General features: G+C 43.5%; 1 protein-coding gene across 3 annotated transcripts; it reads left to right on the forward strand.

Annotated features, from left to right (window-relative positions):
• The first annotated feature begins 481 nt into the window (after positions 1 to 481).
• On the forward strand, positions 482 to 10,476 carry LOC149285036 (uncharacterized). 3 transcript variants are annotated; one of them, XM_089495876.1, is made up of 4 exons: positions 482 to 814; positions 1,594 to 1,760; positions 4,802 to 4,922; positions 8,827 to 10,198. In XM_089495876.1, the coding sequence occupies exons 2-4, from the start codon at positions 1,686 to 1,688 to the stop codon at positions 9,642 to 9,644; spliced, it is 1,014 nt and encodes a 337-aa protein (XP_089352002.1). In that variant the 5' UTR covers positions 482 to 814; positions 1,594 to 1,685; the 3' UTR covers positions 9,645 to 10,198. The 3 variants fall into 3 exon arrangements, 2 of the variants coding, with proteins under 2 accessions (XP_089352002.1, XP_089352003.1); XM_089495877.1 differs by lacking the exon at positions 482 to 814 and adding an exon at positions 1,201 to 1,300; XR_016277792.1 differs by lacking the exon at positions 482 to 814 and adding an exon at positions 10,277 to 10,476 and having other exon boundaries at positions 1,385 to 1,760; positions 8,827 to 9,726.
• The last annotated feature ends 16,133 nt before the right edge of the window (positions 10,477 to 26,609 follow it).

Genomic DNA, 26,609 nt, shown 5'->3' on the forward strand with positions numbered 1-26,609 from the left:
GACCCAGGGCTAGGCTTTCGGGGCTGGGAGAGAGAGGTGGGGAAAGAGACCCCCCTTTGGGTCCTAGCTGGGGAGGGTCCACCGGTCCTTGCCTCCCCCTTTGGGAAAGGAGACCCCCTCAATCCCCTGGACTAACTCCTGCCACTCATTCCTAGAACGGCTGGGACTCAGAGGAGCTTCCTAGGCATTGTCACCTTCTGCCCTCCATGGCCATTGGCACTGACCTTTTCCCATTGCCTTCTCTCCCTCAGCCCTTGGACCTCCTCCTCCTTCGCACTCAGAGCAACCCTTCTCTACGGCTGAGGAGACTGCCTCTGGCCCAGGGAAGCCTGGCCATAAAGGACTGCAGAAGAGGCCTTTCTGGGTCTGCAGGAATCAGGGTCTTTGTACTGAAGGTAGGCCTTTATTCCTGGAGCTGAAAGAGGACCTTTGTTTAAATGTTTCAGTCCAGGATTGTGTGGAAAGGTTGCAGCTGAGAGAGTGAGACCATGCTTTGCAGGCATAAAGCCCCAAATTCAGTCTCTGGCAGCATTGTCTTCCCAGAAGGTGGAAGTGAGATTTCCAGACCCAGACACACAGTGAGCCAGTGACTCCTTTGTGTGGGGACTGTGTGTGTACATGGTGTTTACTAGAGCTTTGTAAGGTGTTTGTTTCACTGGGTTTATAAAACATAACTTGCACTTATCTTTGTCGATTTAGAAAAGGCCTTCGATAACATAGGATGGGATATGTCATTTGCAAGACTTGAAAAAATCTAAACAGGAGCTTTTTATTTAAGATGGATAAAGGCAATGTATAAAGATCAAAGAGCCAGGTCAGGAGGTTTCAGCAGATGATGCGCTCATTTCACATCTAGCTACAGGGACATAGCCAGGGTCCTCTCCAATTCCCCATCCCCTGACCCCCCTCCACTCTCACAAGGCATGGAGTGTCAGGACCATGGTGAACAGGTCTGAGGAAATGACATGCATGTGGCCACTAGGTGGAGCTGTTGTGGAAGTCATTGACAGCTCTAGTGGCAGTTAGTTGTGTCAGCATTTAAACAGTGCATCCTTGGAATGTTGATGCAACTGTCAGCTGTCATTCTCAACTGTCACTGAGGAAGAGTCAGACAGTGTGTGCCTCAGAGTGGGTTGTTACTGGTGTGGATGGTGGAGGGTTTCGATGTATATAGTGTTGTACACAGTGGAACTTCTTATAGGAATAAAAGCCTCATCTGAGAGAAGATTACAGTGTCTCTTTGCTTACTGAGAAAGCGACAGGTGTTTCTTCAGCTCACCAGCTACTGACTACAGTCAAGGTGGAGAATCTGGCGCAATACGTTAACGTGTTGCCTCACGTGCTGCACAACATAGCAACCTCAAAAGCGTTTTAACATGGACTATCTGTTGTGTAGGGGAGCTGCAGTGAATCTATGCTAGGTCCAGGGGGCTTTGTTTGGTGCAGAGAGAGGAAGGGGATACCCACTTCTGCATTGGCTCAAAGGAGGCATATGTCACCTGCATATCTCACTAGCAGCATGCTGTTCTCTGTGTCTTTGAGTGATGCAGGATTTCTTGACAAACCAAGCCTAACCCTAGTCTCTTTTCTCAGGAACCTCATCTTGGTCTCCTTGTACACAGCTTTGTGACATATTTTGCTGGAAGAGACCCAAGTGCAGGGCCACCAGGACCCCTTCCCACCTAATGGCCAACACAGAGGCCAAGCAGAGGGAGTTGGGCTCCAAGAGAAAGAGGCTGGCAAAGTACAAGAACTCTTTGGTGAGTTGCCATCCTGACTATTAGTTTCATTTGTGTCACTGCTGGGCCAGCTCATGAAAGCAAGTGGAGAACATATTTTCCCAGTTCGGCAGAGAAAGTCCTGGTTAATCCTCTGCCACCCCACCTTTTCAGGGGCTTTCAAAAATGTCCCGGTTTCTCTCTCCTCCTCCCACTTTCCCCCTTCTCTTCAGCTCTCTTGGGTCGGTGAAAAATGACTTCCAAGGAGTTTGCACCCATCAACCCAAAAGGGGGGATAGGAGAGGAGATAGGTTGCCAGGGTCTTCCCTTGCCAGGAGGCTGAGGCAAAAGCAAACTGTTGTGCCCTTCCTAGTTTGTGTGATCTTCCTCATAAACAACTTGCCCATCCTCACCACCTTCTAGTGTTGCTTGTCCATATGTGCCTTGCTTTTCCTGTCTGTGAAATGTTGGGGATATGGGAGACCATCTCTGGAGCTAAATTGGGGGTGGGCCCAGTGGCCCTCAAGTCCAGAGTGCTCCCCAGAACTGTTTTTATAAAATGACATTTGCCTCCGAAATGTGGAAAGAAATGGCTAAATGCACCATAATTCTTTTGTGGCTAAATGTTCTATATGTGTTGGGATAGTCTATCCGAATCCATCCTCAATATCCCAGCCATGGCCTAAATTATACTGTTTATTATATTGTATATTATGTTGAAAATATCTGAGACAAACTGGATCTCAAAGGCAGTACAGTGGAGCCTCGGGTTACGAAAGTAATCCGTTCCGCGGCCGCTTTCATAACCCGAACGGCTTTCGCAAGCCGAATCCCCATAGCCGCTAATGGGGAAAAGTCGCGATTTGGTGTAAAATCGCGGCAAAAAGCACCAAAAGTTTTTTCGGGACCCGAAAAAACGTTCGTAACCCGGAACAATTATTTCCAATTGGATTTTTTCGGGTCCCGAAAAATTCGTAACCCGGGTAATTCGTATCCCGAGGTTCCACTGTACCTTTTTTGCATATGTATGATGGGTATGATGGGCACAAACGGGACAAAGTCTTTAATGAACATCTACTGAGGAAACCTTCCATTAATAACTGGCTAACTGTGAAAAAATGTTTTACGTTGGACTTCCACTTTGGGTTTCCACACAAGAGGCTTTTTTAGGCCAATGGGGAAAAGATCAGAAATGGATAAAGTACAGAGACATATTTACTCATGATAATGAAGGAAATGTTATATTAAGGTTAAAGGAAGAAATCATAACTAAAATAGGCCATATGAATTGGTTGAATTATATTCAACTTAAAGAAGGACTCATAGGATCGTAGGGTTGGAAGAGACCACAAGGGCCATCAAGTCCAACCCCTGCCATGCAGGAAATCACAATCAAAGCATGTCGAACAGTATGCAAAGCAATCTTGTAGCACCTTGAAACCAACTAAAAGGAAGAGATTGGCAACATGAACCTTCATGGCCTGGTGCCCAATTCATCATATGCATGATAGACCTTGTCACAATAGGTCTACCAAGCCAGATTTACAAAGGATAAGAGTTTATTTGGTTTTGAGAAAGAATATAATGAATATTAATGAAAGAAAATGAAAAAATATATTATGTAAAATATATAACATCTTACTGAAAAGATCCCTTGAAGAAGTGGAAATTAAAGATTCTATGACAAAATGGGCACAAGAATTGGGATACAATTTAGGCTCGGAAAAATGGGCGAAAGCTAGATTAAAAACAAAATAAATACTGTAGCACAAACAATAAAAGAAAATTATTTGAAAGTTGTAAATAGATGGTATCAAACACCATTCTCACTAGAAAAAATTATAAATTAAAGGATAACCGGTGTTGGAGATGCCAAAAAGAAATGGGTACATATTTACATATGTGGTGGCAAAGCACATATATAAAGTCTTTTTGGGTGAAGATTCATTTGGAAATAAAGTTAATATTAAAAATTGATTTTGAGTTTGGACCAGAAATATATCTGTTAAGCAAGACTTCATTACTAGACCCAGAGGAAGAAAGGAAATATTGGGAAATATTATTATACTTAATATCGGCTGCCAGAAGGATAATAGCATAGAACTAGAAATTACCTATAATAACCCCACAAATAGAGACTTGGCAAAACGAAAAACAGGAATTGAAAGATCTAGACCAGGGGTAGGCAACCTTTTTGAGCTGGGGGACAGGTTGCTGTCCCTCAGACAACTGGGGGGGCCGAAGCCAAAAAATAAATAATTAAATAATTTTTAAAAAAATTAAATAAATAAATAAACCGGGACAAATGTAGGACACATTTTTCAAATGGAGGACACTTTTTAAAAAAAAATATTGAGGTCATGCAAAAAAATTGCTGATTTTTTAAAAAAATGTTAATATAAATGCATGTTTCTGAGGCTTCTATAGACAATTGCCCCCGCTTGCCCCCCCTTGCCCGCCTCCTCCTGATAGGCCAAAGGCCCCACACCCTCACGCGAGAGGCCAAAGGCTCCAGTGGCAATCGGAGGCAGGACCGGGCTGGGGCTGGTCCCAAGGCCTTGCTGGGCCGCATCCAGCCCGTGGGCCGCAGGTTGCCTACCCCTGATCTAGACAGATTAACAGCATTAATAAACAAGAAAAATATGGTTAAAAGGGAAAGGATTGGGAAGCTATAAGACTTTATTTAGTGGCTGCTCACTAAGGAGAGCTACAAGAAACAAAACCTTTTTATTCATACCTAGCGATAAGGGAATAAGATTTTGTATTAAAAGATAAAATTATACAGTTTCTTGTGGAGAGTTATCAGGTAAAAGCCTAATATATAACAGATTTATAGCTTGTTGATATATGTTTTTATTTATCTTGTTGTAAAAATGCAAGCTTTGTAATATATATATATGTATATATATATATATAATCATAAAATGGGAAAAAAAGGCAGTAGCTGTTTTCTTGCTAACAGAATTTAAACTTTATTTCCTGGACTGAATTCTGAAGTGAGGAAATAATATTTGGGATGCACCATGTGCTTTCCTCCCCTTTTGCTTAGTCACTCTCTGGATGAGGGCTATTTTCTATTTCAGGTGACCTTTGCGGATGTGGCAGTATATTTCTCAGAGGATGAATGGAAACTGTTGACCAAGAAACAGAGACTGATGTACAATTATGTAATGATGGACAATTATGAAAATGTGGTTTCTGTAGGTAAGGAACCTGAATCCGTTGCTCGTTCTATAAAGACTGAGGGTCCTTTCATACTATATTATCATGTTGCTTTGGTTCCACTAGAATAATAGAATCATAGAGTTGGAACAGACCACAAGGGCCATCCAGTTCAACCCCCTTCTGCCATGCAGGAATACACATTCAAATCACCCCCAAGAGATGGCCATCCAGCCTCTCTTTAAAGACCTCCAAAGAAGAGGACTCCATCAAACTCTAAGGGAGTATATTCCACTGTCAAAGAGCTCTTACTGTCATGAAGTTCCTCCTACTATTTTGATGGAACCTCTTTCCCTGTGTCTTGCATCCATTGTAGTGTCTCCTTTTCTCTGTAGCAGCAAAAAGCAAGCCTGCTGCTTGCGCAACATGACACCCTTTCAAATATTTAATCATGGCTATCATATCCACTCTTTATTTTCTTTTCTCCAGGATAAACATAACCAGCTTTCTAAGCTGCTCCTCATAGAGCTTGATGGCTTTCATACCCTTCACCACTTTGGTTGGCCTCCTTTGGACATGCTCCAATTTTTCAACATCCTTTTTGAATTGTGGGGCCCAGAACTGGACCCAGGATTATTCCAAGTGAGGACTGACCAAAGCAGAATAAAGTGGCACCATTACTTCCCTTGATCTAGAAACTATTCCTGTATTGATGCAGCCTAGAATCACATGGGCCTTTGTAGCTGCCTCATCACACTGTTGGACCATGTTCAACTTGCGGTCTACTAGGAGTCCTAGATCCCTTTCAAGCCTAGTTTAATTGTGATAGCAACATCCTGTAGAATATTTGAATCTGTAGTTCACTGAGGCACTATTGCTCTCCAGTTTCTAAGGATTCTAAATACTCCATCCTAAACTGCCTATTATAGGATTTTGTAGGAAAAAGCCATAGAGATTAATGCTTTTCTCACCCAAATGGTACTCAGCACATCCCTGGGCAAGTTTCCTACCTCTTTTGGCCCCTCTTCCATCCTTTAAAGGCTCTGGAGAGTCTTCTTGGGGGAAAGACCTCCCTTGTGTCTGCAATGGCTCAGAGAGGGCCCAACAATGGCAAAATGGCCTCCATGTCCCCAAAGGGATGCTGTGGGATGTTGAGGGGCAAAATATTATTTCACTCCCCTCCCCCAGGCATGTGGGGTTGCCCCTGAGGTCTCCTCCAAACCCCATCAGTAGTCCATGCCTGTCTTATAATGTTTTAAGGCTGCTCCCTGGTGCTTGACCCTCACCAAAACTGGAGTCCAAGTCCCAGCCCCCTTGCTCTGCCTTTGCCAATGAGTTATTTGTATATTGATTATCCTGCCTTTCTCAACAAATGGGCCTCAAAGTATCCCTTTTATGCATCACACTCTGTGGGTAGGTGTCTGTGATGGAGAGACAGAGGGAAAGTTAAAAAATAGAAAAGCAGGGAAGAGATGCTGAAAATGAGATGCTGAAGTGGTGCAGATGTGCAAGAGGGAAGGTTGGGGAGCAGAGGGAGAAAGGGAAGGGGATCAGGCTATGGGAGCCAGGAGGGGAAGGCAGGAGCAAAGCCAGGATCGCCTAGCTCTGTGTGGAGAGGAAGGGACCTCTGGGAAGGGCCAGGAGAGGGGCCTTGGGGATTGGGAGGCAGCCACCAACCTGACAGATTTTAAGAACTGAACTGGTGAGAACCGGCTCAAGTCCTTGTTTTCAAACATATTAAGGGGTTCCATTTAGAAATTATGAGCAATGTCTATGAATAGAGGAAAAGGTGACAGAAAAATTCCTTTTTCTCTAATGTTTCTTTTCCAACCTGAGCTTGCTTAGCTCCATGGTTGATTCCAGAGGCTCTTTGTTACCCGAAATGCTGGAGTCTGGGGAGGACACTCCCAAGTGCTATGCATTTAGGGGAATTTCATACTTCGTTCAAAGGGGAGATTGGGGCAACAGTGGCCTCGGGAGTCATCCCGTCCCCCCCCCCCCCCCCCCGGCATTAGGGGAACTCAGTGTATTCTCGAGACCTATTTACATGAATGGTGCTCCGCGCAGTGGAATGTCCGTGCCCGGCACAGTCACAGGCGCCATTAACCCTTATGGGGCACACCTCCCTTTTTCCTAGTGTGGCTTTTAGTGTATGCTGAAATCCGCCCAAGGCGTGCCCGCATGTGACATAGGTGCACTGTACACGCTTGCACACACATATAAGTGTTCACATGCACACACAAGAACTAGGTAACAAAGGTAGGAGTGGTGAATAGATGTTAGGCTTTGCTAATGGTAATACATAACCTAGACAGAACTTGATTCCAATTGCTGAGGGTCCAGAATGGGGAGAGAAGTCAGTAACTCCCAAGGCAAGTGGAGCTGGTGAGTGTAGTGAGATGTTTAGCAATGTAAACCAACAGAGAGTCTGTCTGCAACAAGACTGAAATATTTATACTGAAATTGTTGCTAGTGGGCAGAACCTGAGTTTTCTATAAGGTTTAAATCACTTTAGAATGTTTTCTGGGTGGGGAAAATATAGTCCAAAATCAATTTGAATGCAATAGGTGCTTGGTGCAAATACCTCAGACATAAGGGATTAGCACACCGGTCCTCAGGTCCTTGTTGGCTCTGAATTCCAGTCCTGTTCAAAAGCCAATGTACAGCGCAATGTGAGCATGATGCTCCCAGATGCAGCTCAACTTAGCAAAGTATGGAAAAAAAATTCCAGGTACAGGTTTTGGCAATGCACTGACTACTTTTCACACTTAAAAATAAGTCACTGACACAGTTGATTTCATCTGAATCTTTGGGAGTTCTCTATCTTGAGTTGCAAAATAATAAAAGTATTTGCAAGCTCTCTTCTCTGACTTCCATCATGCTCGCCATCTCTTGTATATACAACTCCAATCCAATCCTATACACAGCAATTCACATGTGAGGAGTATACTGTATTGGCTGTGATTCATCTTCTGGTGCCACACAGCATGAAGCATCCTCTGCAGTTAGCTTGCATCATGCCATGTGCTCTGACTTAAGAATCTATGGCAGTCTCACTGGAAATGATGCCACCTGTCAATCAAAATATTTTTACTCATGTTTAATGGAATATTTTTTCAACAGCCCTTTGACTATCAGCTTCCACTGACTCCCTCAAGGTAGTCCCCATCCAGTCTCTTCTTTGCTAGCTCATATGAGTAAGGATACAATCGTTCCATTTATTTAGGGGCATAAGCAGCAGGATCATGCTCAGGTCACCCACTCCAACTTTATTAATTTAATATCAAATAGGTGTTGTGGATGATAGGCTTTAAAAGGTTGTGACAGAATAGAGTAAGGCAGAGGAGCCAGATTTTGTTAACAATTCAGATTTATTCAAAGCTAGCTGTCCTCAGTAGAATTCCCATTCTAACAAAACTGAGGCCCAGAGCCAAAGAAAATGGCTACCTTTATAGGAAAACAAACAAAGAAAACTCATCTTCATCACTTTATTGGGCACTTCGCACTCCAAACATATACATTTCCAACAATCATAGTTCAGATACATGAATACATTTAAATATACTTTAAAATACCCTTGGCTACACCCCATTGCCCCTTATCAGATATGGTGGCACTCAGAGGAACTTCTGCCAGTGAAATTACATTCTATATCAGTCTTTTCCTAATGCTCTTTGTTGCCTTTAAGTGCTTGGACAAATGCTTCACCTTGAAGAACTTCACATCTGCCTCCCTTCTGCATTCCACTCTCCCAGAGGCCTCTATTCTAAACTGTGTACTTTGGTTCACTCTCATACTTTATTCCATCTATATATACATTGATTCTTGCATATTACCAAACACTGATATTTGGGTTTCTTCACCTCATAGAGAGGTGGGCTTGGGCTAAAACGTTCCTCTCTTAAATCTGATATTCAGTATTATCTGTCATTATCCTTCTTTACAGAAGAACTTGTCAGTCATGAGAGAGTCCACACATCAGAGAAGCCATACAACTGCCAGCATTGTGGGAAACATTTTGCTTACAAGTCGATTCTTGTCATGCATCAGAGAGTCCACACCGGAGAGAAGCCATGCAAATGCCAGCATTGTGGGAAATGTTTTTATTTGAAGTCAAGCCTAGTGACACATCAGAGAGTCCACACCGGAGAGAAGCCATACAAATGCCGGCATTGTGGGAAATGTTTTTCTCAAAAGTCCCACCTACTAACACACCAGAGAATCCACACAGGAGAGAAGCCATACAAATGCCAGCATTGTGGGAAATGTTTTTCTCAGCTGTCAACCCTACTGACACACCAGAGAATCCACACAGGAGAGAAGCCATACAAATGCCAGCATTGTGGGAACTGTTTCTCTTTGAAGGGAGACTTAGTGAAACATCAGAGAGTTCACACAGGAGAGAAGCCATACAAATGCCAGCATTGCGGGAACTGTTTTTCTCAGCTGTCAGCCCTACTAACACACCAGAGAATCCACACAGGAGAGAAGCCATACAAATGCCAGCATTGTGGGAACTGTTTTTCTCGGCAGCCACACCTAGTGATACATCAGAGAGTCCACACAGGAGAGAAGCCATACAAATGCCAGCATTGTGGGAACTGTTTTGCTCGGCAGTCAACCCTACTGACACACCAGAGAGTCCACACAGGAGAGAAGCCATACAAATGCCAACATTGTGGGAACTGTTTTTCTCGGCAGTCAACCCTACTGACACACCAGAGAATCCACACAGGAGAGAAGCCACACAAATCCAAGCAGTGAACCAACATTATTTTTGTAAAGAAGGAATAAAAACTATTTTTCAGTCCAGCGGTGCTAAGAAACGGCCCTTATGATTTTATATGTACGGTTTATCTGTCCATATGTCTGTTTATATTTTAAAGTTATGTTTTGTTAAGTTTAGGTTTTAATTGCTACTAGTATAGATAATCACTTTGGGTTATAAATTTGGCTGGGGATTATGGGTCATGGTTTAGGTTAGTTAGACGGGGGGCTGGGATTTGTTGGAGCTAGCTAGAATACCAATGATAGCATTCAGAATTTGTGGGATGTTGGCTGAAGAAAGTTGGGGATCGGTAGTAACAGAAAAGGAGCTAGCTTCTTCGAATGTCTGGAGGGAGAGATTGTGCTTGTGAGAAGGATGGCAAAGTGGGGCTGGTTAATAGTGGGGGATGGATGGTGGGGATTGTAGGTGGGGGCTAGGTTTGGTAGAAGGTGGAGTTTTAGGTTTTGGGTTTCAATATATCCTTTGGCTTGGGGAGGGCAGTTCTGGCTTAAACACTGAATTTCTGACTATGTTTTCAATAAAGTTCTTTGCTATTTCAACACATTGGACTCTTTGATGCACAGAAGTTCTGAATTTGCACAAAACTGACACCTTCTTCTCTCCTCAGCCCTCAGCTCCATTCCCAGTTATAAGAACAGGCCGCCAGCAGAATGAACAGCAGCAGCAGTAAGGCCCTGGTGATCCCTGTGCATGATCAGAAGGGGCCTTTCGATGTATGTGTGCTTGCGCAGTCTCACACCTGAAGCCATTGCTGCTTTCACAGTCTGTTCTGAGAGAGGCAAGGAAGTGGGGAGAGCTCTCGTTCTATTGAAGGAATGGCTAGAGGGTCTCCCGGGGGGGAGGGCTCGGGGTTATAAGAAGGAAGAAAGCCCCTCTTCTCCCCCCAAAGAAAGGGAGCGGGCTTCCCAGGCCTCCTCTCCTTCTTTCTTTCCCTTTGTTCTCCTCAGGGGATTCCTTGAGGCCTAGGTACTTGGGGGTTTATTAGGAGAAAAGAGGGCAGGAAGGACCCTTGGAGAGAGGTATGGCCATGGACGGGATCAGGATCCAATGGTAAAAAGGGCTTTGAGGAGCCCCCTTCCTCCTGGAAAGTGGGGCAGAGGAAAGACCCTCCATTCTTATGCCTCATTTGGAGAATATTTTTGTGCCAAATAAAGAGCATCACACAGGATAGCATTGGAAATAACATTTTTTGGGTGGGATGAGTTGTCCCTGGGGTCTTGTGGAAGGGGCTCTATCTGGGCAGGAGAGAAGAGCCCAAATTTAGGACATAGACAAGAGAAGGCAGATGGAGGGACCCAAAGCCCCTTCTGGAAGAGGGACACCCCCATGGGAACCTCGGAACTAGGCATAGAAGCCCACAAGATTTGGATTTTCCTTCACAACAACCCTGCAAAGGAGGAAAAGGAGAAAGACCTTCAGCCCCTGAAAGATTACCCCCCTCCCGGTTCTGGGAAAATGCTGAATGGGCCTTGGACCCCCTTGAAGGGATGTAGGTTAAAGGATGGGAAGGAGGAGGGAGGGAGGGAAAGTGTCAAGGGCAGAGAAGCATAAAGGGACTGCTGAAGTGGGGAGCATCTGGGACCTGATCCAGAAATCCACCTCCCAGAACCCATTGTTAGAGCCTACCACAGCTCAGTGTGATGCTTTAAATGACCATTTTGCAGATAAAATCTCTCACAGAAGAACCAACTTCGATACCAGCATAAGATGATGATGATAATAATAATAATAATAATAATAATAATAATAGATTTATTTCTAGGTTACAACAATAAAATACATTGAGATTACAATAACATCCAAAAGAAATCAATCCCTATGCCCACCCCGATCCCAATACTAAAACTGGATTAAACAATGATAGTATAAAAACAGTAAAACAGTAAAAACATTCGATTAGAGGCTATAGGTGAGGTGTCCAGTGACTCTGTGAATAAGATCATACTGGATCATTTTGAATCTGTGAGTACCAAGGATGTGGACAAGCTCCTTGGAAGTGTGAAGAAGACAAATTGCCCTCTCGACCCTTGCCTTTCATGGCTGGTCATCCAAGGAGGAGATGCTTTGAGGACTCACTTGAGATATATCATAGATGCATCTCTTAGTTAAGGCTATTTTCCATCTTGCTTAAAAGAAGCGGTGATATGGCCTCTTCTGAAAAAGCCCTCCCTAGATCCCTTGGACATGAAGAATTACAGACCGGTCTCCCATCTTCCATTTCTAAACAAGGTGATTGAGAAGGCAGTTGCTCTTCAACACCAAGTAGTCTTGGAAGAATCAGATTATCTAGACCCATTTCAAACTGGCTTCAGGATGGGATACGGAGTCAAGATTGCTATGCTCACCTTAGATGATCTCCACTTGAGTATTGACAGTGGAAGTGTGACCCTGTTGATGCTTTTGGACCTCTCAGTGGCTTTTGATACTAGTGAACATGGCATCCTTCTGGAACTCCTGAGAGAACTGGGGATAGGGGCCAATGCATTGCAATGGTTCCGGTCCTATTTCTCAAGCAGATTCCAGATGGAGATGCTTGGGGACAGTTGCTCCTCTAAAAAGGAGCTTAAATCCAGCATTCCCCAGGGCGACTTCCTATCCCCAATGCTATTCAGCATCTACAGCGGCTTTCGATACCATTGACCATGGTATCCTTCTGGGACGCCTGGCAGAGGTGGGAATCGGGGGCACTGCGCTCCAGTGGTTCCGGTCCTACCTCTCCGGGAGGTCCCAGATGGTGCAGCTGGGAGACGTGTGCTCCGATGAGAGGGCCCTTAAAACTGGGGTCCCTCAAGGAGCCATTCTGTCTCCCATGCTATTTAACATTTACATGAAACCGCTGGGAGAGATCATCCGGAGACATGGGGCGCGGGGTTATCAGTACGCTGATGACACCCAAATCATTTTCTCTATGTCTCCGACTGATGCAGTGACTGGGGATGGCGTCTCTCCTCTCGTGGCCTGTCTAGAGTCAGTAATGGGCTGGATGAGGGAAAACCGACTCAAGCTGAATCCAGAGAAAACGGAGGTACTAGTGATAGGTTCCCCTGGTCCAGGAATGGCGGTGGTTCCACCTGTCCTGAACGGGGTCACGCTCCCTGTGAAGGACTCCGTGCGCAGTCTGGGGGTGCTTCTTGACTCGTCGCTTCACCTGACTGCTCAGGTGAATGCGACGGTCAAGAGCACCTGTTATCAGCTTCGGCTTATCCGCCAGCTGCGCCCATACCTGGCCCAGAGAGACCTTGAAACTGTAGTACATGCCCTGATAACCTCGAGATTGGATTTCTGCAATGGACTCTACATGGGACAGCCCTTGTACCAAACCCGGAAGCTTCAAATGGTGCAGAACATGGCTGCAAGGCTGGTCACTGGCACGTCCAGGGCCAGCCATATAACACCGGTTTTAAAAAACCTCCATTGGCTGCCCATTCGCTTCCGGGCGCAATACAAGGTGCTGGTAATGACCTATAAAGTCCTAAATGGCTTGGGCCCAGGATACCTGAAGGACTGCCTCTCCCCATACATTCCGCCTCGCACCCTCAGAACATCTGGGCAGCAACTCCTTAGGGTTCCCGGGGTGAGGTTATCCTCCACTTCTAGGAGGTCTTTTTCCATCGCCGCCCCGGCCCTTTGGAACACGCTGCCCATAGAGCTCCGCTCAGTTACCTCCCTGGCCCAATTCAAACGGGAGTTGAAGACTCACCTGTTTAAAATCGCATTCCCCGACTAAGTCCTTATAGGCCCCCCCACCGTAAAGGCCGCACAGGCAATGGTTGGCTAACCCGGGGGCATTTGTTGTTATTTTATTTTGTATTGTATTGTTTGTAATTTTAACATTGTTTTTTGGAATTTTTTATGTATTTTTAAATGTTGTGAACCGCCCTGATCTCACGGAAGGGCGGTATACAAATAAAACATTTATTATTATTTATTTATTATTTACATGAAACCGCCAAGAGGGTTCATCCAGAGGCATTGGGCGGGTGCTATCAGTATGCTCATGAGATCCAGAGATATCTCAGTGTCAACTAAAGAAGGCATCTCCCTCTGAATGAATGTCTTGAGGCAGCAATGGGCTGGATAAGGAAAGAAAAGAATGAAACTGAATCCAGATAAAACGGAGGTGCGTGTTGTTGGAGGTCCTAATCTGGGTATGGAGGTTTGTCAACTGGTCCTGGATGGAGTCACACTTCCCCTAAAGGACTGTGTTTGCAGTTTGGGGGTGCTCCTGAATCCATTGCTCCAGATGTCAGCTCAGATAGATGCGATGGCCAAGAATGCCTGTTATCATCTTTGACTGATACACCAACTGCGTCCCTTCCTGGAACCTGAAGACCTAAAAACTATGGTGCATGCGCTGGTAACCTCACATCTTGACTTCTGTAATGTGCTCTACATAGCGCTACCCTTATATCAAGTCCGGAAACTTCAACTAATCCAAAATATAACAGCCAGAGTGGTCACTGGAAGATCTAGAGGTGACCATATCACACCTATACTAACCTCTCTTCACTGGCTGCCCATTAATTTCCGGGGACAGTACAAGGTGATAGTTATAACCTTTAAAGCCCTTCATGGCTTGGGTCCAGCTTACTTACAGGATCCTCTTCTCCCATACACTCTGCCCCACATATTGAGGTCCTCTAGTAAAAGGTTACTGCAGCCAACCATAACAAGGCTCTCTGCATTTACCCAGAGGACCCGCTCTTTTGCTGCTCCCAGTTTATGGAATGGCCTCCGGAAGAGGTCTGATATATCACCCGTCTTGAAGGCTTTAAAAATGCGATCAAGACGTATATCTTCCGGCAGGCCTTTTCAGATTAACATTACAGCAATCTCCTATTAATTTAATAAATTGTTCAACAACTGCTCTAACTGCCTCTGCTCTGTTTTTAATAATTATTTTAATAATTGTTTAAGAATTTAATTGTATTTTAATGTGGATGGGAGGAATTGGGAGAGTTTTGGATGCAACAATGATAAGTTGCTATTGTATTTTACTTATGCTTTTACTGTTAGCCTCTTTGATCTGTTTGGAGAAGTGCAATAATAATAATAATAATAATAATAATAATAATAATACAATGATTTGATAAATAACCAAGGCAATATGATTAAATTAAAAACATTAGAGGAAATAAGAGAAGAAGGTAAACAATGTAATTGGCTTATTTTCAGGCAAATAAGAGAGAGGTTTTTGTTGGATATGAAAACATATGGAATAGAAATAATTAGTACAGAAATATTAGGAAATGTGCTTGCTATCAGGAAATGTTCACTTGTGGGGAGATTGTATACAATCCTGTTAAAACATGAGATGGAATCTGAAGTGGTTAAAGAAAACATGGTTCAATGGCCAAGAAACCAGGACACAATATTGAGATGGAAGAATGGGAGTTATCCTGGAAAAGGAGGATAAAATACACAGCTTCCCAAGCCCTAAGGGAAAACTACTACAAAATATTTTTGAATGGTATTTTAAACATGAAAACGTTGGTTTTCTGACTGTCCAAGGCATTGAATTAATTGGGGGGAAGAGCGTTCAGTAAAAAGTTTGGGGTGGATTTAATGTTGCCCTGCCCTGACCTCTGTTACTTAAAGGATAAATTCTCAGTGGGGAGGAATAACTAACTCTCTTTGCAAGACAGCTGGATGCGAACACGCTGCCCAACTCTAAAACACATGGAAAGTGCATAGGCTTCTTCTGTACCTTGTCAGTTAGTTCCAGGTCGTCGTCTGATTCTTATGAGATCCATGTTCCTGTAGCCATGCCAGTAAGATCCCAGCGGCAAATGTGAGTCATCCTCCAATCCACATTCAACATCCAAATGGGCTGCTTTGACTCCGTAGGTCAGAGAAAACCTGTCCATTTGAACAAAGAGTAGAAAGAGGAGGTGGTGCCCCTTTTCCATATTGCGGCTTTTCTCCTAAGGCCAAGAACCTATTGCATAAAAGTGTCCCAGACTCACTTGGGTCCCTTCCTCTGGGTCAGAAAGAATTGTCTGGTTCACGATCGCCGTCTCTTCTTCATTTCGCATGATGCCTTTGTCATTCATCTTAAGGCCAGACAATTTTGTGGAGGGACCTTTCTTTTTTCCAAGTCCTTTGGAGAAGATTTTTTAAAAAAAAGATAATAACAGTCTAATAAATAAATACAATTTTACCTCAGCAAATTAAGTGAAACTCAGAAGAAGCATCATAGGATATATCAGGCAGAACTCTCTTCATCATGTAAACTTTTAACAGGTTCGCTAGTGGTCAAGTTGAAGGCAGCTATTCATTTGCCTGTGTTCAAAGGAGGTTTCCCATAGGCCACCTCCACCATAAAACTGTGGATGAAAAAGCCCAACAGCCTCTATGCCTAGAAAAGAAATTGAGGGCACCTTCCTGGTAGGATTTTTCTTGAACTGCCTCCCAAATAATATGTCTTCTGTGAAAGATTACAAGCCTTGTGTTTTTTAAGGAGCAAAACTGTGACTAAGCATGGCCATGGAAGAGGTTCATACATTTCTAAATGGGGTTGAGAAAGTGGAAGGAGACACAGTTTTCTCCTTCTCTCTTCTTGCTTGATCTTGGGGTCATTTAGTGGAGATGGGAAATTCAGGACAGACAACAGCAAAACAAAAACCACATTTCACACAATTCATGTAAACTTTGACAGAGTGTGACTTCCATATTATTGGGGCATTGGATTTCCTCCAGGTTTTCATCCATGGGGCTGGAGCCCATTTCCAAAATAGAGTCAGCACCAGAGAGAGCTCAGACTAAAAGACAGAGCAGATTCACCAACCCACTAACATGGAAGTCTCCATTCACTACTGTCTATGTGATATAACTCCAAGCCATTGTCCTCCAATGTCCTCTTTCCCTCCCAGTTAACATTTGTAGATTATCCCTTGCAGATCTTGGAGAATGAACTTCCAACTGAAGGAATAGCAATATCCTTATTTTACTAACATCTGTTCTTTTTAAAGAAATGCTTTTGTTCATTCTTTATTTTGTATCCTAATCCACCTTCAGACCCACACATGGGAGAAAGGTGGGATGAAATGTAATAAGTAACACAACCATACAGTTCAAAGAACGTACAATAGGAATGAATGAATAAGAAGGATGCTTTCAGGTGAGATCAACCAGTCCAACTTGTGATGCCTTCACAAAGCAGGAGTAGGTTCCACTGTAAGGAAGACAGTATTCAAAACACCAACATAAAATAGGAAACAGGCAAACTAACCCAGAGAAATGCTCTTGTCCTGAGATCTCTCCTCCTTCTCTCAGCCTCAACTGACTCAACTCCCTCCTTGGACAAGATTCTCAGTTCTTTCCAGGGAAACCAACCAAAGAAACACATTCTCCTTGGTTCCATGTGATCACTTCTCCATGAGTCCAATTACATGGGTTGCATTTCTCTTAATAGGATGATTTCAACTGCTTTTTAACCTTTCACAGTCATCTATTAGTATCCACAGATTCTGCATCTCAATATATCCCCAAAAAGCCAACCTTGATTTTGCCACCTTTCTCTCTCTCTCCTTCATAACTTTACCACTCTCTTTCTCATCATTCCACTCTACCCAACTCTATCCTCTACCTTCTACACTTACACATACCTTCAACTACATACATACCTCTCTTTTTACCACCTCTATCTTCTTTCTCCCTTTCTTTCTCCCTTCTAGAAGAATAAGAAACATCTCATTTCAGCTTCCTCACTTCTAATTTATTCTATACTTTACCATGTATCATAACTTTCCTTTCTTTCTCTATTTCATATTTACTTTACTACTACACTTCTATCTTGTTACTCAATTTACATTCTTCTACTCTATCCAAAGTTCACTTAATACACAGAAAAGAATCTACAATGTCATCTCCTTCTATCTCCTTTGAAGGCTGCTGACTGATGCATTTCTGCATCATTATATAAAACAGTGATGACTCCACTCCACTCCTATGCCCTCTAACTCTGGGTGAAGATGAATATGATGATGATGATGATGATGATGATGATGATGATGATGATGATGATGATATATTTAGATCCCGCCTTTTCCCGAAGGAATGAAGGCGGGTTACAAGAAAAAGTAATAAAATACAATATACATTTAAAATAATAGCCAAACCCTAACCCTCCCTCCTGCACCCCAGTCCCAATTATAGAAGTAAATTATGGGCCTGAACAGAAAGGCCAAAATAAAGCTGCTTTGGGTCACTTTGGAGGCATGCTGTTCAGAGACACATGCATCTTAAGAGGCCAGAAGCTGCACCAAAGCTGTACCCCAGTCCTTAGGACTGTAGCATGGCTTTGTCATGGCTTCTGGCCTCTTCGGACACATTCATCATTTAAATAGCATACCTCCAAAGTGATCCAAAGGAGCTTTGTTTTGGCCTGTCTCTATGGGCTCTAAGTAAGATAAATTACAATACAGATAAGAGAAAGATAAAATGGTCTAACATTAGGGTGGAGAGGCTGAGGGGAGAACTTCTATCTATGCAGGGTAGCCGGGTTATCGTTAACAATAACAGTGTCAGTGACAGTGAAAAGTCTAATCTGGAAAGGCCTGCTGAAAGAGATCCGCCTTAACAGCCTTTTTAAAGGCTTCTAAGGTGGTGATGTGATGGATCTCTTCCGGAAGGACATTCCAAAGCCTAGGAGTGGCAGAAGAAAAGGTCCTCTGGGTTGTTGTAGCCAATCTAGTCTTCTTAGGCTTTAGGAGACTTTTTCCAGTGCAGGGAGGATTGTGTGGAAGAAGGCAATCCTGCAAGTAGTCTGGATCCAAGCCATGTAGGGCTTTAAAGGTTACATCCAACACCTTGTATCTTGCAAGTGGAGGGATTTAAGAGCCTCCCTTTGATTCTCTTGGATCCCTCTCCAAAATCTCAGGGCCCCACAGAGACTCCCAAGAGAGGAGAGGAGGCCTGGCAGCCGGAGAAGAGGGGAGGAGGAGGGTGCCTTCCTTGCTTCCAGCCCCCAAAGGCTGCCTCCCTACAGAAGACCTTCCAGACCCCCATTCTTGCCTCCAAAATGGGGGCTCTTCCCCCTCAGCCATCCTTCTCAGAGAGGAACCAAATTTGGGGGTCCCCCATTGCCATCTCGAGGCCCCCACCTTCCCTTTCCTGCCAAGGAAACCCAGAAGGAGCCCTTCTTCTTCCTAAGCAGCCAACGGTCAAAGCCACCAGCCTTCTAGAACCCTATTCAGGCTCCATGCCAACCACCTGCCTTTCCCAGAATTCCATGCTCTCCCTCCTCCCAGCGGAGGAGACCGGGAGACGGAGCAATGGGTGCAAACGCCAGGGAAAGAGAGTTTATTGTCTTAAACTTGTAATTTCAGTTGTGTCCCTTTATGAGAGAGAATGGGATATCATCATCATCATCATCATTAACAACAATTATGATAATTAGCTTCTTGTTCCCAAAACCACAGAGCCTTGTGAAATCTCAAAGACTGTGTTTATCACACAGAGGCTTTTGCAGATCTTTGCAGCTCAGATCCGAAGCCACTGCGGGTCCAACGATGCGAATTCAGGCGACAACGTTTTGTGTTATCACACGCGATTCCTTTCTTCTTCTTTTAAATAAAGTTTATTGAGTTTAAAATAAAACATACATACATACGTCTTTCTAAAAAACAACCGACAGTTACATTGACAAGGTATAAGATGTACCAATATTTGTATGTAGGCTTTTATACTCAGAGGTTCAACAGTCAGTTCTTTGGCTTCTCCCATCTCATTCCTTCTTCAGATCAGCTCCCCGCTCCTTCTATCTTTCTTACCTCACTCATCCAACTAATCACACTTTCCATGTCTCTTCCTCCTCGTTCATACATACTCTAACCTTCTTCACTTACTTACTCTTCTCTCTTCTCTTTACGAATCTGCCTCTGAATCTACATCTTCTACAGACTTTGCTAATCTATCAACTACTTCTAACGTTCTCATCTTCTGCACTAAAAGACTTCCGCCTCCATTGATTTATAAAGCTTAGTCCTCTCTTGCAATCCACTTCTCTTCTGTCGGTTCAGTTGTCCATTTGAAGTATAAGTTCTAGAAGATGGTCTGTTTACTTATAGGAAATGACACAAATGGATAAACTCTCCTTTAGGATTAAAGAAGGCTCCTGGGAGACTGTTTCTAAGGACTGGTGCAAAGTCTTAGACCACATTAAGAAGAAATGGGGTGATATAATTATATGCTATTATCAGCTACATCTTGGGATACTATGTTAGAGGTTAAAGAGATCATTACTTTTCTCTCTCTGAAAGCATGCTGGAAGAAATCAATTGGTTTGCTTTGTTGTTGGAATGGTTTACCCTTTACTATAATTCTGAATTTGGTGAAAATAGTTATCCTTCAAGACTGGCTTTCTCTTTCGATCTCCATTTCTTTGCATACAGGATCCTGGCAATAGAAACCATATACATTAAGGTTTTCTCATGTTTCTTATCCAGATTATCTTCAAACATTCCTAATAACAAAGCTTTAGGGTTAATGGAAGGAGGAACCGCTTCCAAGCTCACTCCGATTCCACTCCGAATTGGTCTGGTGTGGAATGCAGCTTCACTTCTGCTCTGTTTCAACACCGCAAACCCCCCGGTTGCAAATTTCCCACGATGCAGCGCTGCAAGTCCCCCCATTTCCTTCTGGTGGTCCTTTCGCTTTCAGGGCAACCAAGGGGGGTGAACAGCAGCCAATGGGAGCGGAGGAAGGTCCAGGTAAAGGGAAGGAGGCCACGCCCCCTCAGGAATGGGAGCCAATGGGAAAATCACATTAGTCCCCATAGACTTCGGTTTTATCAATCAAGAACATTCCTAATACAGCGCCGCCCTCTTGTGGATACTCAGGGCACTGCAGCCTCCTTGGGCTTCTCACCAACTTCTATCCTGGAACGCCATCTGGTGGCCACTCTTGGCAATTCACTAATAGCAGTTAACCAAATTAAACAGTATATAAAACAAAAACATGAAACAAGCTAGACAAGGAAACTGTTACATGGATTTGTAATTGGTTGACTGGCCGAATCGAAAGGGTGCTCAAAAATGACTCCTTTTCATCCTGGAGAGAAATGACCAGTGAAGTGTTCAGTGGGTTTCTGTCCTGAGCCCAGTGCTATTCAACATCTTTATCAATGACTTGGATGACAGGAATGAGGGCATACTTATCAAATTTGCAGATGAAACCAAATTAGGAGGTGTAGCTAATACCCCAGAGAACAGGATCAAAATTCAAAATGACCTGAATAGACTAGAAAGCTGGGCCAAAGCTAACAAAATTTAATTCAATATGGAGAAATGTAAGGTACTGCATTTAGGGCGGAAAAATGAAATGCACAGATATAGGATGGAGACACCTGGATGAATGAAACTACGTGTGAAAGTGATCTGGGAGACCCAGGTAGACGACAAGTTGAACATGAATCAACAGTGTGATGCGGCAGCTAACAAGGCTAATGCGATTTTAGGCTGCATCAATAGAAGTATAGTATCTAGATCAAGGGAAGTAATAGTGCCACTCTATTCTGCTTTGGTCACCTGGAATATTGTGGGCACCACAATTCAAAAAGGATGTTGAGAAACTGGAGCACGTCCAAAGGAGGGCGACTAAAATGGTGAAGAGTTTGGAAACCAAAGATCACAATGGGACAGTCTCAATGCTTCAGGCAAGGAGCATCAGCTTCCCTCGTTTCGCCTCTGACGTCTTCCTCCTCCGCATCTTTAACTTGGGCGCCATCCACTTCATAAGGTCCTTTAATTCCTTTATGTCTTCCTCCATTCGATAAACGTCTACATGGGGTTCTTCTGTCCTGGGGTGGCTATCAAGCGACTCCCCCACTGCCAGGTCCCAGGCTGTCATTCTGACCCCCGACGGCCTTCCTTTCCCCAGTCTGGGGCCGGAAACCCAAATCCTCCAGTGGTGGCCTGGATGGTGTGAGCTTCAGGAGGTTTCCCAGTCTTGGGCTTGGCCCTAGTTCCTCTGAAGAAGGCACCTGCTCCTCCACCACCAGGATCTCCAGGAACTCTTCTTGTTCCTCGGTCTCCCTTGGAGTTAAAACTGTGAGACTTTGCAAAAGAAGCTTTATTAATGAATCCAGGCAGAAACATCCATTAACACCTTTTTGCAAAGTCTGAAGTCCAAAGGCAATTGCTCCCTTCTTAACCCACTCAACCCCTCGCTAAGCCAGCCCCCAATTCCCAAGCTAAAGCAACACAAGTGGAGGTTTCATAGATACCAAGGTTATCTATACTTCCCTTGCACAGATATTGGATGAGTGACACCTGGCTGAATGAAACTACGTGTGGAAGGGATCTGGGAGTCCAAGTAGACCACAAGTTAAACATGAGTCAACAGTGCTATGCAGCAGCTAACCAGGCCAATGAGATTTTAGGCTGCATCAATAGAAGTATAGTGTCTAGAACAAGGGAAGTAATAGTGCCACTCTATTCTGCTCTGGTCAGGCTCCAACTGGAATATTGTTTCCAGTTCTGGGCCCCACAATTTAAAAAGGACATTGAGAAACTGGAGCACATCCAAAGGAGGGCAACCAAAATGGTGAAGGATTTGGAAACCAAAGATCACAATGGGATAGTCTCACTGCTTCAGGCAAAGAGTATCAGACTGAAGTCACAATGGGACAATCTCAATGGTTCAGGCAAGGAGCATCAGCTGCCCTCGGTTCACCTCTGACATCTTCCTCCTCTGCATCTTTAACTTGGCCACCATCCACTTCATAAGGTCCTTTAATTCCTGTATGTCTTCCTCCATTCGATAAACGTCTACCTGGGGTTCGTCTTTGCTGGGGCGGCTATCAAGCGACTCCCCCACTGCCAGGTCCCAGGCTGTCTCTCTGCCCCCCCCCCCCCAGCCTTCCTTTCCCCAGTCTGGGGCCGGAAACCCAAATCCTCCAGTGGCAGCCTGGATGGTGTGAGCTTCAGGAGGTTTCCCAGTCTTGGGCTTGGCCCTAGTTCCTCTGAAGAAGGCACCTGCTCCTCCACCACCAGGCTCTCCAGAACCACTGGGTTCTCCAAGAACTCTTCTTGTTCCTGGGTCTCCATTGGAGTTAAAACTGTGAGACTTTGCAAACAGTGAGATCTGGAGTCAGTCCTGTGCTCAAAAAATAAAACTCATTTGAAACAAAAGAAGCTTTATTGATGAATCCAGGCAGAAACATCCATCAACACCTTTTTGCAAAGTCTGAAGTCCAAAGGAACTTGGTCCCTTCTTAACCCACTCAACCCCTCCCTAAGCCAGCCCCCAATTCCCAAGTTAAGCAACACAAGTGGAGGTTGCATAGATGCCAAGGTTGTGTATACTTCCCCTTCCCTTCTCCCAGACAGCCTCACCTTGAAGAGCGGTCTTCCCAAGCCAGCTTCACTCCTCCTTGATAACCAGTCTCCAGCTGCAACCCCAGCCCCTCTCCAAATGCCCTCCTTCATCTGAAAGCCACTCCATCTGTCCTTCTATCATTTTCCATTACATGCTTTCTATAACTCATCACTCTATACTGCCTATTATGAACTACAACTATCACTCCTACATTAACTCTAATTACCAAACCCTAATATTTTTACTCTTTATGACAGAACCCTTATACACTGTTTCTGACACGCAATGGGCCAGTCCCAGTCCTTCAGGTATACAGCACCAGTCTGAAGTGACAATTCTCCCATCTCAATCTTTCAGGCAATGAGCATCAGCCAGAGGTTGCAATGGGACAGTCTCAATCCTTCAGGTTTACAGCACCACCCTGAAGTCACAATAGCACCGTCTCAATCCTTCACCCAAGGAGCAGAAGCCTGAAGTCAAAATGACCACATCTCAGTCCTTCAGGTAATCAGCATTAGCCTAAATTCACAATGGTCCCATCTCATGGCAGCAGACAAGGAGCATCGGCCTGAGATCACAATGGGCCAGTCCCATTCAGGTAAGGAGCACCAGCCTGAAGTCACAATATGTCATGAATCCCTTCATTCATGCATTTATTCATTTAGGGATTCATGACATAAGGGTTATAGGTTTAGCTTTAAGTTAGAGTTAAGATAGCTGGGATTTATGGTGGGTTAAAATAATATGTTTTAATATGTGCTTTAATAGAAGATACTAGAAAGAGGTAGAGAGATCATGGCTAAAGAATGTGATTGTTTGCTAGGATTGGAATGTGCAGGAATCACCTTTCTAACAGAGGCTTGAGTTTAAAAGACTGGTCTCTGTAAAAGGAGGAGGGAACATAGAGAGTTATTGGTATTGTTATATTGTATTATGTTGTTATGGGTTTATGCTTCTTATATTTTAATTTTATATATATATATATATATATATATATATATATATATATATATAATGGTATCGTATTAGATTGGGATGGCTGAGGTTTCATAATATATCTATATATCTATATCTATAGATAGATAGATAGATAGATAGATAGAGATATATAGATACACACACACACACACACACACACACACATATCGTTAAGCCATAATGTTAATTAAACTGTTGTGTGGCTGAGTTCTATGGTCCAAGGCACATGAGAGCTTAATTGTTTTTAGAAATGCTGCCAGAATCCCATATGGGAGGACACTGCGTGGGAAAAGGCTATCCAATTAATAATTTATTGGTTAATGGGGTGGAGTGAATTGATATGGTTAGAAAAGTGATAGGTTTATAAGTTCTTTCATTCCTGACAAAAAAGTCACTTCTATTGTATGTATCTTCTTCAATAAAAGCTGTTCCTTTTTCAAAGTACTGCCTTTTGTGTTGCAAGACGGGCTGCACTTAGGACCCTGACAGATATCTATCTCCCCTTCCATTCACCCTGCTGTCCCAAAAGGGCTGGAGAGCAGACCAAACCAACCACAGAACCTTTCCCTGGTATTGTGTAATGCCAGGTCAGTCAAAAATAAAACACACATAGTCCATCATCTCCTACTGGACCAAGAGGCTAACTTGACTTGTTTCATGGAGACCTGGCTGGTGATGATAGCTCAGCCACCTGGGATCGGGCCTTACCAGCCGGGTTCTCCGTCAGTGAGCAGGTAAGGGGACGTCACTTTGGCCCATAAAGACAATGTTGCTTTGGCCAGGATACCTATCCATAAGATGGACCACATTGAATGTATTTGCCTCAGCTTAAAGACTAGGGAAAGTCTGGGGATTCTGTTGGTTTAGTGTCCACCCCGTTGCTTCACATAAATACTCTCTGGAAAAGATAACATCTTAATTATCACAAACCAGGGAAAGAGTGACATTCCTGGAAGAAGAAAATAAAAAATCGGGAAAAGAGATAGAGAGATTAACAAAAGATCATACTTAAGATATAGCAGAAAGAATTAAATTAGAGATTTAAGATTAAAGATTTACGGAGCGAAGTCTTAGAATAAGAGGTCTTCCTGAACAGAAGGATGAAGATAAAAGGATAATACCAGCCTTGGCTAAATTTATGGACCTAGATAATGAATCTTTTCTCCTTGAGGTGGACAAGATGTTTAGAGTAAGCTCCTGGGTCGCAAAACAGAAGAGACTGCCCAGTAAAACCAAGGCACCCAAAGCTCCAGGGCCGGATGGCCTAAGTGCAATATATTACAAGAGCTTACAGAAAGAGCTAATTAAACCCCTAGTAGAAATCATGAATAGACTCTCACTAAGAAGAACGCCTGACTCTTGGAGATAGCTGATATTGCACTGATTCCTAAAGAAAGTAAGCAGGTGCTGGAGGTGAAACATTTCAGACCGATTTCTCTCCTTAACAACAATTATAAAATCTTTGCAATGGTCTTAGCAGAAAGATTTTTAAAAACCCTACAAAATATCATAAAGGAAGACCAAACGGGATTCCTCCCAAAAAGGCCCCTTAGAAACAACACGAGGAATTTACTAGATATTATAGACTTCTATGAGAAGAAAACAGATAAAAAAGCAGCTATGATTTTTCTTGAGGCCGAAAAGGCGTTTGATGAAGTTAATTGGAACTTCATGCTGGAAACCTTAAGAAAAATGGTTCTAGGAGATAACTTTATCATCTGGATAGATGCAATCTATAGAAAACAAACAGCGAGGCTTATTATTAATGGGGGGGGGGGGGAAAGCGAAGGCGTTACCTGTAATGAGAGATACCTCTCTCACCTTTGTTATTTATGGCCACTTTAGAGACTCTGAGTCCTAGCATTAAAGAAGATAAGAAGACCAAAGGCCTGGAAATAAAACAGGAAGAGTACAAACTTAAACTATACGCAGACGACGTGGTGATATACTTATCTGACCCAATAGAAAGTGTTAATCCCCTGCTTTATAAATTAAAGGAATATGGACAGCATTCAGGTTTCCGGATTAACAGGGATAAGACAAAAATGTTACCAATAAATTTAACAAAAGAATGATCAGGAAAATCTACAAGAGGAGACTGGCTTTAAAGTGGAAGAAAAGGTCAAATATCTAGGTGTTGAGTTCACCCCTAAAAACCGAGAGCTCTTTAAAAACAGCTACAAGAAAATATGGGGTGATATCAACCAAGATCCCAATAGATGGGCTAAACTCAACCTGTCCCTCTTGGGAAGGATCAGGGCAGTTAAAACGAACGTACCGCCTAAATTACTATTTTCATTGCAGACTATACCTATCCTTCTTAATGACAAACCATTTTTAGAACGGCAGAAGGACCTTCAGAAATCCATCTGGGCAAGAAAAGACCTAGATCCAGATTTAAATCTCTAATAGATGATGTAACGATTCACAATCCTCTCTTCTATTTTGACCCGACACTTCTTTGGGTGTTTGAAGGACAGTCGTGTGGATGGATTTTAAAACACAGACCAAGCGGCTGGTTAAACAAGGATATAAGTTTATTTTTAACACAGAATAGGCAAAGGTATCTTTGAGATGGAGTTGTTACTCTGTCTTCTTTTGTTACATATATACAGGGCTGGTTTTAACTCAATAATAATAAT

Source organism: Sceloporus occidentalis, unplaced genomic scaffold (assembly GCF_023333645.1).
Source record: "Sceloporus occidentalis isolate IW3139 unplaced genomic scaffold, rSceOcc1.0.p SCAF_86, whole genome shotgun sequence".
NCBI classification, from domain to species: Eukaryota; Metazoa; Chordata; class Lepidosauria; order Squamata; family Phrynosomatidae; genus Sceloporus; species Sceloporus occidentalis.